The following is a 17,087-nucleotide window of genomic DNA, read 5'->3' as shown; positions in this document are numbered from 1 at the left end:
TGGGGTGGGGGTGGGGGGCGGGTCTGAAAATATTTGCAAGCTAGGCCAGCCTATGGAGGAAAGTGAATGTCTTCTGTAATACACAGAGGGATGTCAAAAGAAGCACAGGGAAATCAGGCAAAAGGTGTTTTCCCTGTGCTGGTGAGAATGCATGAGGCAGCATTCTGGACCCCCCCGTAACTATGATTAAGAAATGAATGCTGTGTCTGGTGCTGCCTGAGAGATGCAAGGATAGGCTCTCAGACATGGAACATGCACAGGAAAATATGTCTGTCATTAGGAATCAACCAAATAAATGTCTTTTCTGGTAAAAGGTGCTGAAGGCAATCTGCACTTAAGAGACTTAAGGTAATATGCAGGTCATACACCTTTGATCAAAACTTTGTTGGAAGTGGTAAAAATCTTTTATTAGATGCCTACCAGTATCCATGTAAACACTGAAGCAGGAAGAGAGAGACAGAATTTTAGTATAAGCCAATAGATGAAGAAATCAGCTTATATCGACAGTATTGCTATGAATAATTTATAATCTACCTGTAATGTAAACTACAGAGAATCATGCTCTCACTCACATACACATGCACACACCATGATGCCAGTTTTCGAAGCAGCCCCATAGCTGTGCCTTTAACAACAGCTCAATCTCCACAAATTAGATGAAGCTTTTTGTGGCCTGGAAATAAACATTATGAGCCCATTCCTGAAGACTAAACTGATGTTTAAGGCACAGCTACCAGGGCTGGATCAAATGTTGTCAACCATAGATGGTTGAACAGAAAGTGGAATAGAATAAGCATTTTGTTAACTGTTCTCTGAAGGTCACACAATCCTGCATTACAACAACAAAAACTGGCATAAGCAAAATGTTACTGTTTTGTAACAACCATAAAATGCTTTAACTTCAGGAAACCATATGGCATTGTTTGAAACAATACCCTTAGCAGCAAAACTTAGAGACATTTCCCATTAAAATCAAAGTTTTAAAAACAACATTTAAGCATGATAACTTGGATTCACTGGCCCACATATTCTGCAGTCTAACGTGGGCGGTGGCAATCCAGCCATGCTACGATGGGCTGGTGGTGAGGCACCAGCTGTGTTGGGCATTTGTGCAAGAGAGCAAATACTTCAAGTAATCGAGCTGCACTCCAGGGGTGCTCCTTAGATCATGTTTCTGATCTAACCAGCACTTCCAGAGCTGAGGTGAGCTAGTGAAGAATCTTCCCTCTTAAGCAAATGCCCAACCTTGTCACTGCCTCACCCTAAACCCACTGAGGCGTGGGGGTGGGGGGGATTGTCACCCACTGCATTCAACTGCGAGACATGTGTGCGCCAGCCAGTGTGATTATGTTCTCACCCCTTAACTCTCACTTTGTCAAACCCTTTTAGGAAAACCTAAGGTCCTAGTGACAGATGAATAAAATCATCCATCCACACAATGACCGCCACCACCAAAGAACAGAGATTGTTGCCAATAAGCTGAGCCAACTTGTAGAACTGACCTTGATGCAAAACAGTGTGCAATGCCCCCCGCCCAAACCTTTCTGTTGCTCACATTCTTTGCTAAAGTCTACCCTAATGAGTTTTCAGTGGACAATGTTTAAAAACAAACAAAAAAGTGACAGGATGGTATTACCCCTCTACCTGGATAGAACCTGGACAGCTCTGCATGCATTCCCACAGGCATTCTACAGAGTTCTCCCAATTTCTCCTGAAGTATGTTTAAAAGATTTAAAAACAAACAAAAACAAAACCCACAATCCATGCCAGCCCTCTCTGAAGCATAAGGATTAAAGTTAACCTTTAGGCTTTTGGGCACATAGTGATGGCCGGGGGGCGGGAATACTTATCAGAAACACTTTAGCTATTTGCAGAAAAATATCTGTACTGTATAATATTTGGGGTGGGGTGGGGCAGGAAACATTCCTACAGAGGCAGACAGCTGCTGATATTTCCATTCTGCTTATCCAGTGCACTAGAACTGCTCTGCAGACAGAGGCATTTTAATTCTTGGGTCTCTAGAGATTTGATTGCTCAGAAAATAAAAACCTAAAGTGAGACCAGATAAAGACGTCATTTTAAAAGAGGTTTCTTGTCCTAACAAAACAAACAAAAAACTTGTGGGTGAACAATCCAGCTTCTTAGATTTATCAAAGATGCATACAAGTAAATATTTCAGGCTCAGGGTAGAAGTTCTGCATACTGATTTTAATACCACCCTTCCCCTTTCTCCTTAAATTCTGGATGTTTGAGGCAGTTTTGCAACTTGTCCAGCGGTTTATGCAACTGTTTTCTAAGAGCCAGGGACGTGGCCTAGGCATAGAGAGTACATATGTGATGTGGGTGTGTGAGGAATCCACCACATGTGCAACCTATAATGTCCAGAGTCTAAGCATGTAAATGCCTATGTGGGACAGCCCCACTTGTGTGGTCTGTCCACCATGAAAAAAGGGGTGAGTCGGTCCTAAGAGTGCTGCCTATTCATGGAAGCATTTATGTGCAGAGGCTTTGGTTCACATTAACTACGATATCCATGGTGGAGAGGGCGATGTGAGCTCATGGCTTCTGCCCATGCTCTGCTGAATATATAACCTACAGCCCTCCCAGCGTATGTTTGAACTAATCCTTAATTATCAATTACAGCATTAATAAGAAGCATGTTATTTCTATTTCTCTGACCCATTTGCACGGCAGCAGGTCCCATTTCTAAGAAGGCCAGCCGCTCATTTCCTGGGCAGCAGAAAGAGCTGTGATGCCAACATCCTGGGCTCTGTGTTCTTTGGATCATGGCCATAGTCACCAGGGCTGGGCATGCAGGTTAAGGTTTGCCACAGAAAGCTCATTGTCCACGGCCACTATTGCTACATAGTACACTTTGATTTTAGCAAAACCGCAACAGCCAAGGAAACAGACAGTGGGCAGATCTTTGAACATATTTTGTGATCGATTTCAGGGGTTTAGTTCCAGTATCTGACTCAGCCCAGGCCAAGCCAGTATCTTCAGCCCTACTGGTAGCCCTTTGCCACTGGAGACAATTATTAGTCACCTGGCCCTATGAGAAGATGGTAGCCATAGGAAGAGGCTGTGTGTGGTGTCCCCAGCCCATCACAAGCTTACTGTGACTAAGCTTAGCTACACACACAAGTCAGCCTTTATCATGCATTGGAAAGTGCAGGCTTTTGGCAACTTTCAGTGGAAGATGAAATGAACTTGCACCACTTTGGCTGACAGGACTGCGAAAGCATCACAGAAATACCTCTGTCTTTGTGGTGAAAGAAAAGGACCTTAATGGCATGAACAGCAGAGGAGGGATGTACTCTTGCATCCCAAATGACTGGCAGCAGCTGAAGACTTTCACTCCACATCATAGTAAAGTCTTAGGAGGAAGCTGCCAGCCTTTGCGTGAACATTTCTATAAAACATAAACACTGCATGGAACAATCTTTTCAGGGACATCACTTTGCCCTTCTATAATCAACCAATTGGCAAATTATTGCATATCCCCCTTGAAGACTTCTGTGCAGTTTATTAGTACCTGCACAATACCCACTTATTAAAATGTGAGTCGGAAACAAAGCATGGGATGCTATTTAGCACGTGTACACAACTGATTTGTCTATTAGGAACAGATTATTCTCCACCCTGTCACCCACCCCAACTCACTCCTACTTCACTCTCTCATCAAATGAGTGTAGCCTTCACATTGTAACGTAATTTTAAAAACAACAATGCAACGATGTCTTGCCTGAGCCAGTCCATCATACCATGTAGAAGCAGAGCACCATGTTTCATCAACTGCTTTCCTGTCTGCAAGTTCAGCAACTCCTGTGACATAATCTGCATTCTGGGTTGCAAAATTTAATAATCACCTGGCAATCCTCCCACGTAAGTCTTCACCGATGACTGCAGGTAATCATCCAAAACAGACAACTTGTCTTCTAGCTGCGAATTGTTTAGTTCACTCTGCCCTGCAGTCCCATCCACTGTCAGCAATATCTGACCCTGGCTGATGGAGATGTCGACCAAATGTTCCTGTTCATCGCAAACACTTACTGCAACTCTGCACACCACTGTGTTCTTCACTGCCAAGACGACAAACTGGACAGCAAAGCAGAATAAGGAACAAAATGGAGCATGGCAAATGTGTACACATTCATACAAAAAGCCGTCTCTCTCTCCCGCCCCTCCCCCCAGGCTCTTGCCTGTAGGGCAAGATGGTCACTATCCAGGACTGAGCAGAGCCGTTGCTTTAATCCCCTTTACAGCTGAGAATGGAAGAACGATGCCTCAGCAGGGCTGAAAAGTCTTGAGTGTGAAAGCAGCCTAAGAAACATAGGAAGCTGCCATATACTGAGTCAGACCATAGGTCCATCTAGCTCAGCATTATCTACACAGACTGGCAGCGGCTTCTCCAAGGAATCTCTCTCAGCCCTATCTTGGAGATGCCAGGGAGATGCTCTTCCCAGAGCAGCTCCATCCCCTGAGGGGAATATCTTACAGTGCTCACACTTCTAGTCTCCCTTTCATACACAACCAGGGCAGACCCTGCTTAGCTAAGGGGACAAGTCATGCTTACTACCACAAGACCAGCTCTCTTCCTTATTTCAGAATGATGCTTTGTGCAACTTCACTAATAACCAATAGACACTTCTGACCTCTTAATAAACCTATTGTAATTGTAATTTTATTTACAGTCATTGACCAAACAGAATAAAAACTAATAAACATTAAAATGTGTGTGTGTGTGTGCGCGCGCACACACACACACACACACACACACAGAGTTTAGAATTAGGATGATGTCCAATTATACCTCTTAAAAGCAATATAACTAAACTTAGCTACAGAAATAGAGAAATAAACCTATTTTTATATTATGCAGCTGGCATAGCTGCTGCTAGAGCTACCTTGAATTCAGTAAACACATTCCCAATTCGCACTGTATAAAGGGATCAAGAGAGTGCAAGTTGCAGCACTTCACTTCATGAACTTTGAACACTTCATGTTCAAAGTTCCTCTGATTAACACATTTATTATGATGCATCTGATAAAGTGCGCTCTGGCACATGAAAGCTTGTGCCACCAGAAATGTATTCATTTTTAAGGAACCACAGGACTCTTCATTGTTTTCACAGCAACAAAACGAAGTGAGCCCCTTGGAAAGGACAGATTCTGCACATCTCTCACTCTGTTAATGCAGGCTGGGCTTCCAGTGCAGTCCACTCTGTTGCCTTCTTGGAGGTGCACTCACCATAGAAACCCAGCATGAAAAGCAAAGGGGCTGATACACTGCAGCTCACAGGAGGCCTCCGTCACCCTTCCTGAGACTCACCAGAGGCAGGCCATCCTTGAAGGAAAAGGCCCTGCAGTTCAGAGGGCGGCGGATGCCTTCTCCTTCCCAGCAGAGCCCACCTGCTGCCAACAAGGACTCCTGCAGGGTGGAGTCATGTGGCTCTGTGTGCAGGGCAGACACTCACTATGGGGTCTTATGTTGCCTCTGAGGAAGCAAGGAATAGTTCTTGCACCTCAAGAGCTTATCCCATCCCTGCCCCTCCCATTCTCCCAAGCCAAGAACTATAGGCCCTCCCTGCCCGTCCCCCACCCCATATCCAGTCATTATACCAAAAGGCAAGGCTATGAGTAGTCCTCACTCATGATGGCTGACATACTGTGCAATGGTACATCAGGCTAGTAACGCTGCATACACACAAGTCATGCAAATGCAAAATTTGTGCAAATGACATTTCAAGGACTGTCATGTAATGTGTAATATTTGTGCCAATGTTGCATTCGTGCAGTTTCTGTATATGCAGTTTTAACTAGGGTGATGTACTGTTGTACAGCAAGTCAGGCAATTAATAATAATAATTTTAATATTAATATTAATATTATTATTATTACTAAAGTTATGTGCACATGCAATCCACATTCTTCATCAAGAAACTATAATTGATGGGCCTTGAACAACTGTGTAGGTTTCCTACACAACTGATTCTCTACTATTTTACATAGTTTATGTGGGTTTATAGTTAGAGAAAGTGGCAAACCAATACAGAAGCCCGTTCCTCACCCCTCAGAAATCTTATTAAGGAATTCTTCAGCATTTGAGACTTTAGCAAGCATTGACCACTCACTCCTAAGTATATCTTCACAGCCATAAGGACTAGACATTCGATTTTTAAAATGAAAGTTGAGATTCTCAGGTAGCTGAATTCTGTGCCCTGTACCATATTTGTGCTTTATCTCTGCACTGCTACAGATGTACTTTTAACGATGCTGCAGTTGTGCCTTGTTTTGCATACTTCAGCTTGTTTGTGAAGTATTAGACTGTAAGCCCTTTGGGGATAGGAACCATTTTAAGTATATGTATGTAAACCACTTTGGGAACTTTTGTTGAAAAGCAGTGTATAAATATCCATCGTATTTGCATTGACTTGGCCACAATATATGAAATGCACACTAAAAAGTACTTTAATATCTATCTATCTATGTGCATACCTGTTGCTTTAGTTTCTTTGTGGAATGATAATCAATCAGAGCCACAGACAAAGGGACAGTTGCTTTACTGCTGATGAGGGCAAAAAGCACTCCAGTATCTGTGGCTGGCCGGATCAGAATGTTCACTTTCACTTCCCACTGCTGCTTTCTGGTTTCATTGCTGTCAAGAGGTTGTGCTACAGAGAGAGTGGGAGAGGGAAGCGAGTATATCATATCTTGAAAAGAGATTCAAATAATCACACAGTAGATAGGATGTCCTCATTTAACACAAGAACAGATGGCTGCATATAGCTATATGAAACTACTTCCACAGCTCCACTTATTTCATTTCACAGAAAGTGCTACCAGCATTTTAGGTTGTCTGAAGCCACGGTTAAATTTCACAAGAGCCACGGCAAAAGGAAACAAAGCAGATATAAATAGAACCCAATCCGCAATATTGAACTGTAGCTCTCAGTTCTGTTTTCACTTACTTTAGTGTTCTGCTTCATGAATAGATACTAAACATTAAAAACAAATCCAAATGTACAAAAAGTGAGAGCATGAAACCTTAGCCACATGTGGTTACTTACCATGGAGTCCACCATCCGTCTAAGCTAGATGCCCCCATGCTACAGCAGTCCTCTCAAAAGCACGCCACCCTTGCTTGCAAACACGCAGAGCCTACCTAGTGCACAGTGCCATCGCTGTAGCAACACAGATCCCATTGGGAATCGTGGGAGCTTTGTCGGGCGCAAACACTATCCTTAAGCACCATGGAGGCTCTGTGTTTTTGCAAGCAGCAGCATATTGCTTTGGAATAGAAGTAGAGATGTGCATGGAACCAGCGGCGGCCAGTTCGAAGGCGGCGGGGGGGACACCTTTAAGGACAAGGGAGGGTGCACTTACCTCCCCCCACCGTCACGTTTCTCCCACTGGCACTCCCTTGAAAACTGGACCGGCGGGGTGGCAGAGTACCTCCCTGCTGCCCCATCCCCTCTTTGGTCTGGAAGTAATGTGTGCGCGCATGCATGATGTATGCACCGACGTGCACATGCGCTCACCCTACTTCTGGTCACTCCTGGACAAAAGAGGGGATGGGGCAGCAGGGAGGTACGCTGCCACCCCGCCGGTCCGGTTTCAAGGGAGCACCAATGGGGGAAACATGTGGGGGAGTGCACCCTCTCCCATCCTTAAAGGTGTCTCCACCCCCATATTCAAACTGGTTTGAACGTGGGGTTCCATACCTGTTCAACGAACAGGTTCGTGCACATCCCTACAATGCAGCATGGGGGCACCTTGCTTAGACAGACAGTAGACTGCATGGTATGTAAGCCAATAACCCCTGCTAACTTGGCAAAGAGGCACCTTTTAACGTGGTGATTCTCTTTATTTAGCAGGGGGAGAGTAACTGGCCCTATCCACCCCCAGCACAGTACCTCCAGTGACTGTTGCTGGTTTCTGTCTTGTGTTTCTTTTTAGATTGTGAGCCTTTTGGGCACAGGGATCCATCTTATTTGTTTGTTATTTCTCTGTGTAAACTGCCCTGAGCCATTTTTGGAAGGGCTGCATAGAAATCAAATCAATAAATAATAACAACAATTCAGACTGGCTAGAGCTATTGGTTTACAATACATATTGTGCAGAGTCCCATAGACATTGTGGGCACCATGGGAAGTGCTGTGTGCTCCTAACACTGTGTGCACACTACTGCATAAGAGGACTCTTGCTTATATTCATATTTGTATTATTTTGAATGGCCATACCATCGTTACAACTGTGTTTGTGTGATTTCCTGTAATTGTGCAAGACCACTATTGTGCAACTGTGTGCTCCTAACAGCATGCAGCAGTTTCTGCAGTGCCCGCAATGCCCGTGGGATACTACACAGTATGCAAGCCATTTTTTCTAGACATTGCTGTCAATGTTGCTGAGATGGGAGGTGCGATTATTCAAAATAAAACAAATATACTTATGTTCTAAGTATTAGTAGGGTTGACATATTCTGGCTCTCCAAATACGGATGCCTAATTTGCATAGTATGTAAATTGGCTGAAAAATAATTTCTGAGCAGAATAGTGACTGCACGTTTTGCTCCATAACTCCACTTCTACAAGGGCTAGCGCTCAGCTTAGCTTTTCTTTTCTTTTTTAAAAAAAAATTAAAGCTGAAATCTGGGATAATCTGGGTGAGCTAAGCAAGCTTGGTGAAATGCTTAAAATCCAGGTGAAACCCAGAATTCTTGGGGACATGGCAACTCAATGTATTAGGGATGTGCAGAACAGCTCAATTGCAAACCAGTCCACCAGAAACCAGCTCGATTGTGAACCAGACTGAGCTTCAGGAAACGGGGCTGGTCCGAGATCAACCCAAAGTGAACCGGTTCGAGCAACCGGTTTGGCAGGTGGCTCCAGGCACCATTTTGGAGAGCTGCTGTCTTGCTGTTTTCTCCTTGCTGGTTGGTTTTCTGCCACTGCTACCTTCCATTGGCTTGCAATCTCCTTTCTTCTTGGTTGGCTTGTTATCATTGTATTCCATGTCGGGCCTTCTGCTTCACCCATTCCTCTGGTGACTGGTCTGCACTGCAATCTGATTCTGCATTTGCAAGGTGCACTCTTTCAAAATGTGGCTAAAGTTGCTCTAGTTGAGCTGGTGGGCGGCTATATACTGTGGCAGGCAGTAAGGGGTCATAATTTTGTGTGAGAGAGAGAGCAAAACTTGGGCCAATGATGTTGTCAATGATGATGACTGCAGCGCAGGAAGGCGCTGTGGCTGGCAGTAGATTCTTTGGGTCAGTGATTCTTTTTTGGACTGTGTTTGAAACACGCTGTGAATAATGAGTTTCCCATTATTCTCTAAGGGTGAACCACTTCAAACCAGTTCGATGAACCGACCAGCTGGGCCAGTTGGTTAAGCCGAATCGGTTTGTGAACCCACAGTCTGGTTCGAACCACAGTCGGTTTGTGAACCCGCAGTTGGACTGAACTGCGGAAAATGGTCCGCGTACACCTCTACTAAGTATATTTATTTCATGTCTAAGAAATGCCTTGGTTGCACTCGGCTGCCAAATTATCCTGATACTGCAGTTCTTGTTATCTATATGATACAAGAAAATGGTAAAACAGAATAATAGACACCAGATAACTAACGTTTTCAAAATTTATAATAAAACAGAAAGAACAAAGAATGCTGATTTGGGCAAAAGAGAATATCCTGATTTCTTTCCTTTCTTCTGTTAATAAAGTATGCTAAAATGGCACCTTTTAACATTCTTGGTTGGACACTATCTAGGCAACCTTGCACTTGTCATGGGAAATTTGCTGTCCAGACTGCTGATCCCTGGCCAGTTGTATGGAGGGCACAAGGACAGGATGAGTCAAATCACCTAACACATCTGGATGCAAGGAACAGTGTTCTATTAAGAATGCTCTGCACGTGCATCAGTGCACAACAGAAATATGGTTCCTAGCTTGGAGAAAGCTCAGGTTCACAAGCATCCACCATATGCCCAAGTCCAAAAGGAATGGATGTCTCTGTGGTCACACTCAAACACACACACACACACACACACACACACACACACACACACACACACACGTCTAACCCTACCTTTCCAATATCAATAATCAGTGTGATAAAAGAATGATTTCTTGTATGGAGAAGAAACTTCTAGTTAGAATGGGTCCTTAAAGGGTTAATCTCTTCCTCCCTCCAAAATAGTCTGTTGCACAACAGGAGTGTTGGTGCTGCAAGATCCTTTAGCCCAGGTAAATAAGTTACATTTATGACTGACAACCAGCAAGCACACAGGGAGCTGGTCTACCAAGAAATCTTCACTTCCTATTGGCTGATTTAGAGTCCTAATCCTGGAAGGAAAAAGACACAAGTTCTTCTGGGTCTGTTCCCAATGTAGAAACTCTCTGGAGACAATGTTGTGTAAGCCTCTAGTCTAGAATTATAATATCAGGAGTTAACTGAAACAGTTTTTTTTTAATTTTTCCATCCTTATCCTCTCAAAAATTAATCCTATGTTCCTATTTTTCAATAAAAGTGTTCCATTTATTAAGCTGTAATGGGCTGCTGGTGATCGAGTGCTCTGAGGAGTTAACTCTCTCCCACAGGCCTGCCACTCAGGCACATTATTCTAGACACTCAAGGGTGGGGAAGACTGGAGGAGGCGGATTCCCAAGACAGCACATCTGCTTAATTGTGTTCCTGCTAACTGAGCCTTTTAAAAATGGCAATTCTCTTTATTGAGCAGGGGGAGAGCAACTGGCCCTATTGATCCCCAACACAGCATCCCTCCAGTGGCAGTTGCTGGTGTCTACCCTGTGTTTCTTTTTTAGACTGTGAGCCGTTTGGGGACAGGGAGCCATTTTATTTGTTTTGTTTATTTCTATGCAAACTGCTTTTGGAACCTTTGCTGAAAAGTGATATATAAAAAAGGAGGTGGTGGCAACATATCAAACTAGAAGTGGTAAATGGAAAAGGGGGCTCTGGTGGTTTTAAAGAGCTGAGGTTTGCACCCCCAATTTCTCCACACCTTGCATTACACTAACTGGAGAACGTCTGGGCATCTGGTTGATACATTCTGATGACTTACTCCAAAAACAAACGCTATCTCGAGGAACAAGTTGGGACGGCGCTTTAGCCTTTCGAAACTCCTTAGGACAGCCAAGGTCCTTTTTGCTAGCTTGTTGTCATTCCTTGTGTTCAATATGGCAATACTGTGATGAAAGTAACATTCAAATGATTCAACATGGTATTGTATATGGAGCAAATGCAGTTTTCAGTTTTGACTGGAATCGGTAGCTAGGGGGAATAGATCAACCCAAGCAGAGGCGGCCTCCAGCCTACTGAGGCTATGCAGTGCTTAGACTGTACTGAGCACATGTCATTGAAAAGGTGACAACAATGACTCCGAGTCTAATCAAAACTGACAAAAGCTCAGTGAGAGAAACTGAGAAATCCCTCACCATAGCATTTCTGGCTATAGAGGATTTCTCTCCAGCTTGTGATAGGCAGAGCCTTGAATGAGAGATGTCCAAAATAAATTAGCAGGGGGGATGTTTGCAAGAGATAAAAGCACATTGTCAAAGTGCAAGCCACAAAAAGTAAATCAGCTGCATATATTATATGGGGTTTAAGCTAGCTAGACAATATTAGATCTTTCATTATATGAGCCTCCAATTTCTCTTGTACAGGTTCAGCTTTTTTATGAAAAGGACATGGTACATTTTAAGACAGAATTATCGTTTCTTCAGTCTCTAACTCATTCCACACAAAAGATGCTGACTTCTCTGATTTTAAACAGAAAGGAAAAAGCAAGCAGAAATACCGGTATGCTTTTAAAGCTGCTTTCCTTTTCCTTTTCCTTCTCTCTCTCTCTTTTTGCAGAGTTAGAATGCATGCAGCGCACCGCAAAATAAAAGCAAGCACTTACCATAACTGAGATTAAACAGAGCAAAACCATTGCCAGGGTAGAAAGAGCCTCTTCCTGCAACCGAGAAACACTGCATCTTATCATTCAATCTCACGGTCTCTTGGATAGTCATATCTTCACCATTCAGCCAGTTCCAGCCACGCATACAGCCATCTAGTCGAGGATTAATCTAGCAAGATAAAGGAAATAGCAGTAAACCTGGGATTACTGCTGAATTTGGAATGGTATTGTACATATCAGGGGGTGCCATGGCCTTGCCAGGTTACTAAGAAGGAAAGTCATCCATAGAAGCTCTTGTTTGATCTAAGATCGTAAATAAACAACTAAACTAAACTCCATAGAAGCTGCATTACTCTTCTTGCAGTGATAAGATCTTTCAGACTGGCAGAATGAGTCCCCAAGCATCAAATGCTATTTAGTGTAAGTAAGTGCAAAGTGATGTTCATGAGGCTAAAAACAACAACAACCAACTTCATCCCTACCCTGGTCTAAAATAGTGGTGACAAACCAGAAGACAGATCCTGGGGTTGCAAGGGACAGTTCACTGAAAACATTAACACTGTGTCAAGTGAGCATGTGTCTAGCGAAGGCAGACCACAGTTATATTTGTTAGAAAAGGAACTGACAATTTTTTAAAAGTTGGTTTGTCTTTAAGGCATTTATGGGCAGCAGCACAGTGCTCCTTCCCATTGGAAACTGGAGCTTCCCATTGGAAACTGAAACAAGGAGCACTGCCTTGCTGCCTGGAAGTAGCTCAAAAGCATTCCACAGCAGCCCCATCGCTACACCATTGGGGCAGCCTTGAATTTGCGCAGAAGCCCTGGCAGGTCCTTGGCATGGATGGGGGGCTGCGTATCATGTCGCCCACTGGATACAGTGCTGGCCATTCCGGTTCAAAAAGGGTATCGTTTAGTAGGAGCTACTAAATTAGCAGAAAGTTAGAGCACATTCCCCATGAAGAAAGGCTCAAATGTTTAACGACTCGTGGGTTTTGCTGCTGTGCACTTGCCCAGAGCTGTTTGGATGGGACGGTATATAACTGAAATAAATAAATAAATACTGAGGAGGACATGATGGAGGTACATAAAACTACAAATGGTATGGTGAAAATGGAGGGAGGAAGGGAGAGATTATTCTCCCTTTTTCATAATACCAGAGACTAGGGTAACCCAGTGAAGAAGATTACAGCAGTCGTTTCAGGATGGACCAAAGGAAATATTATTTCAAACAATACATAGTTAACTTATAGAATTCAAAAAGAGATCCAAGAGGGATCGAGGAAATTGCAGGCTGGTTAGCTTAACTTCTGTGGCAGGTAAATTGATCATACTTAAGGACAAAATTGTTAGAAACATATAGAAGAAAAGGCCTTGCTGAAGGAGAACCAGCATGGCTTCTGCAAGGGCAAGTCTTGCCTCACTAGCCTTCTGGAGTTCTTTGAAAGTGTCAACGGGCATGTGGATAAAGATGATCCGGTTGACATATACTTGGACTTTCAAAAAGCTTTTGACAAAGGCTCTTGAGTAAACTTAGTAGTCATAGGATATAGGGCCAGGTTTATGTGTGGATTGGTAACTGGTTGAAGGACAGGAAACAGAGGGTAGGAATAAACTGACAGGTTTTCACAACAGAGGGAAGTAGGCAGTGGGGTCCCTCCGGGATCTGTACTGGGACCTGTGCTCTTTAATTTGTTCATAGGTTATCTAGAAGTTGGCCGAGAAGTTGGCCGGTAAGCCGAGAAGTGACCAAATTTACAGATGACACTAAAACTATTTAGGGTAGCAAAATCCACAACAGATTGTGAGGAGCTCCAAAAGGATCACTCTGTGGCAGTAGGTTACAAAATGGCAAATGCAGTTCGGTGTAAGCAGGTGCAAAGTGATGCATATTTTGATGCATATTCTGGGGAAATGTGACCCTTGGATGGGGTCATACTTCCCCAGAAGGAACAGGTACGCAATCCGGGGGTGCTTCTGGACAAAAGCCTCTCCCTGGTATCCCAGGCTGAGGCAGTGGTCAGAAGTGCCTTCTATCAGCCTCCGTTGATATGCCAGCTGACCTCAGAAATGACCTCAGAACAGTAGTACATCTGCTAGTCCCCTCCAGTTGAATACTGCAAATATGCTCTATGTGGGGCTGCCTTTGTACGTAGTCCAGAAACTGCAGTTGGTCAATGTGGCAGCCAGGTTGGTCTCTGGGTCATCTCGGAGATACCATATCACTCCTATCTTAAAAGATCTACCCTGGCTGCCGATAAGTTTCCAGGCAAAATAAAAGGTTTAAGAGAACATCTTCTTTGCTATGAGCCCCACCGCCCAGTGAGATCATCAGGAGAGGTTTGTCTGCAGTTGCCACCAGCTTGTCTGGTGGCTCCTCGGGGATAGGCCTTCTCTGTTGCTGCTCCAATGCTTTGGAACACGCTCCCTGCTGAAAAAAGAACTTCCCCATATCTTAAAACTTTTTAAAAGGCAGTCAAGACACATTTGTTCACTCAGGCTTTTAATGAGATACTGCTTTAATATTTTGATGGTTTTTAATAGTTTTAACGTTTAAATACTCGTTTAAATAGTTTTAATAACTATTTAAATGTTTAAATAGTTTTAACCTTTACATCTTAAATTATTGTAATGTTCTAACCTTTTTATTTGCTGTATTGTTTTGTTGTAAACTGCCCAGAGACTTACATTTTGGGCGGTATATAAATATGTTTTAAAAATAAATAAATAAAATTTTGGGGGAAATATTGCAACTTCACATATACGTTGATGGGATATGAGCTGTTGGTGACTGACTAGGAGAGAGATCTTGGGGTTGTAGTGGACAGCTCATTGAAAGTGTCAACTTGTAGTGGACAGCTCATTGAAAGGACAGCTTGTAGTGGACAGTTCATTGAAAGTGTCAACTCAGTGCTCTGCAGCTGTGAAAATGGCAAATTCCATGCTAGGGATCGTTGGGAAAGGGATTGAAAATAAAAAAGCTAATATTATAATGCCCTTATACAAATCTATGGTGCTGCCACATTTGGAGTACTGTGTACAGTTCTGATCACCATATCTTTAGAAGGACACTGCAGAAAGGGAAAACGTGCCGAAGAGGGCAACCAAGATGATCAAGGGCCTGGAGCACCTTCCTTATGAGGGCAGGCTACAGCATCTGGGGCTTTTTAGTTTGGAAAAGAGGTGACAATGGGGAGACATGATAGACACGATAAAGGTGTATAAAATTATGCACTGAGTAGAGAGAGTGAACAGAGAGAAATTTTTCTCTTCAAATAACACTAGAAGCAGGGGTCCATGAAACTAAAGGCCAGAAAATTTAGGACCAACAAAAGGAAGTACTTTTTCACACAGCGCATAATTAATCCATGGAATTCTCTGCCATGGTATGTGGTGTTGAGCACTAGGTTAGATGGCTTTAAAAGTGGCTTAGACAAATTCATGGAGGATAGGTCTACCAATGGCTACTACTCTGGTGGCTATAGGCCACTACCAGTTGCAGGGGAGCAACAGCAGGAGAGAGGGCATGCCCTCACCTCTTGCCTGTGGGCTTCTCTGGTGGGCCACTGTGGGAAACAGAATGCTGGACTAGATGGGTTTGGGGCCTGATCCAGCAGGGCTGTTCTTATGACTAAGTAAAATTGCTTCAGGGCCTGGCTCTGAGCCAGAATCCACCATTTGGCCAGCCCAGTACCAAATTATAATTTGCATATACTTAGCAGCAATACTTACGGGTTGGACAAGATCTTTGGTCTTAAAAGGAACACCTCCTACTGTAAGGTTTAGCTGATATAGTCCTCGATCCAGAGTAAAGAGATCCCCTGAGACTGCTATCTTCATAACCGCATCCTTGTTGACTTTTATAACCAAGTTTCTCTCCAGTTCTTCTACAGATATCTGAAGGGGATAAATCACAAGCAGGATCAGAAAGAAATATTAATGGTGCCTGCATAATACACAGATATCCACAAGAGATAAAGTCATTCTCCACTCTGCTTCTGATGTCTCTGGGAAGCCCACAAGCAGGGCAGCCAGCAATGGCTTCCCTGCTGTGGGCCCCTTCACAGCAACTACTAATCAGAGGAATGAGCACTGCCTCTGGAACATGGAACTTCCACAAAACGATTATGACTAATAGCCACTGATAGACCCTTCCTCCATAAATTTGCCTAATCCCCCTATAAAGCCACTTAAGCTAGTGGTCCTCCCCACATTCTGTGGCAGCAAATTGTGTTCCAATATGTAATGTGTTCCAATATGTTCCAAATGCTGCGAGGTGGTGGTGGTAGTAGTAGAAGAGAGGTGGGTAGCGAGTGAAACATTCAGGATTTCACAGCCTCCCCTCACTCTTTTAAGAGGAAGAAGGCTAGAGAAAGTGGCAAATTAAAGCCCACAAATACAAATGGTGATAGTTTAAAGGGAAGCTCTGTGCATAATGGAACTTAATGAACTTTAGCTGGAATATTGCAACAGCCTGCCTAGATTTGTTCCATATTTTTGCTCTAAACATCTAATACTGAAGCCTACACACAAAAATGATGAGGAATTGTGGGGGCATGCAGAGGTCTACCATGCCTGATGGACATTGACCATACATTTATTTGCATTTCCATAGTATGTGGAGCTCTGGCTTAGTTTTTATGTTTTTAAACCCAGCACCATGATGAAGAACATCAAGAAGAAATCTGCAACTAAAAGAACAATTTCTGGCAGAGAAGGGGATTAATGGGGATTAAAACTACTGCCCAGTTGATCAGAAAAGCTCTTGTAATTACATCAAATTACAAAATAATTGCATTTACAGTCCACATTCCCTCTGTTCAGTGGAAAACAATTATAGGCACTGGGTTCCATACACACTCCTTATGACCACAATATTTTCATATGAGCTCATCCCTTTAGCAATCCATGGAGTGACCTGGAATGTATTTTTATTAATACAGTGTTTTTTTTAAGTTGACATTATTTTTTTGAAGTTTTTTGTTAACAAATCTATTATGTAACTCAGATATTCTGGTTTGACTGCTGCAACTGACAAGCTTCTGCATGTTAGCTGCATCTTTATATATTATCTATTGCATGTTTAAATATTACAAAGACATCTATTAAAGACAGCACTATTCACACTAGATAGCACTCCATACTCTCTAGGAATTGCAATGAAGGTAAGT

At 43.2% G+C, this 17,087-nt stretch overlaps 1 protein-coding gene across 3 annotated transcripts in view; it reads right to left on the bottom strand.

Moving 5' to 3' along the window:
- The window catches only part of GAS6 (growth arrest specific 6), a 70,728-nt gene that overhangs the window by 1,633 nt on the left and 52,008 nt on the right, over positions 1–17,087 (bottom strand). Inside the window, exons 11-15 of one of the 3 annotated variants that reach the window (XM_053309652.1) lie at positions 15,649–15,813; positions 11,921–12,089; positions 6,499–6,674; positions 3,870–4,098; positions 421–437 (exon numbers count right to left, since the gene is read on the bottom strand). In XM_053309652.1, coding sequence (XP_053165627.1) covers positions 421–437; positions 3,870–4,098; positions 6,499–6,674; positions 11,921–12,089; positions 15,649–15,813 — 756 coding nt within the window. The remainder of the gene's footprint in view (positions 1–420; positions 438–3,869; positions 4,099–6,498; positions 6,675–11,920; positions 12,090–15,648; positions 15,814–17,087) is intronic. The other 2 variants (XM_053309651.1, XM_053309653.1) reach the window with 2 other exon arrangements.

The sequence above is a fragment of the Hemicordylus capensis genome, chromosome 3, assembly GCF_027244095.1.
Source record: "Hemicordylus capensis ecotype Gifberg chromosome 3, rHemCap1.1.pri, whole genome shotgun sequence".
In the NCBI taxonomy this organism is placed as follows: Eukaryota; Metazoa; Chordata; class Lepidosauria; order Squamata; family Cordylidae; genus Hemicordylus; species Hemicordylus capensis.
Note: the sequence above shows the minus strand (reverse complement) of the source record. Positions and strands in the feature narration are given on the sequence as shown.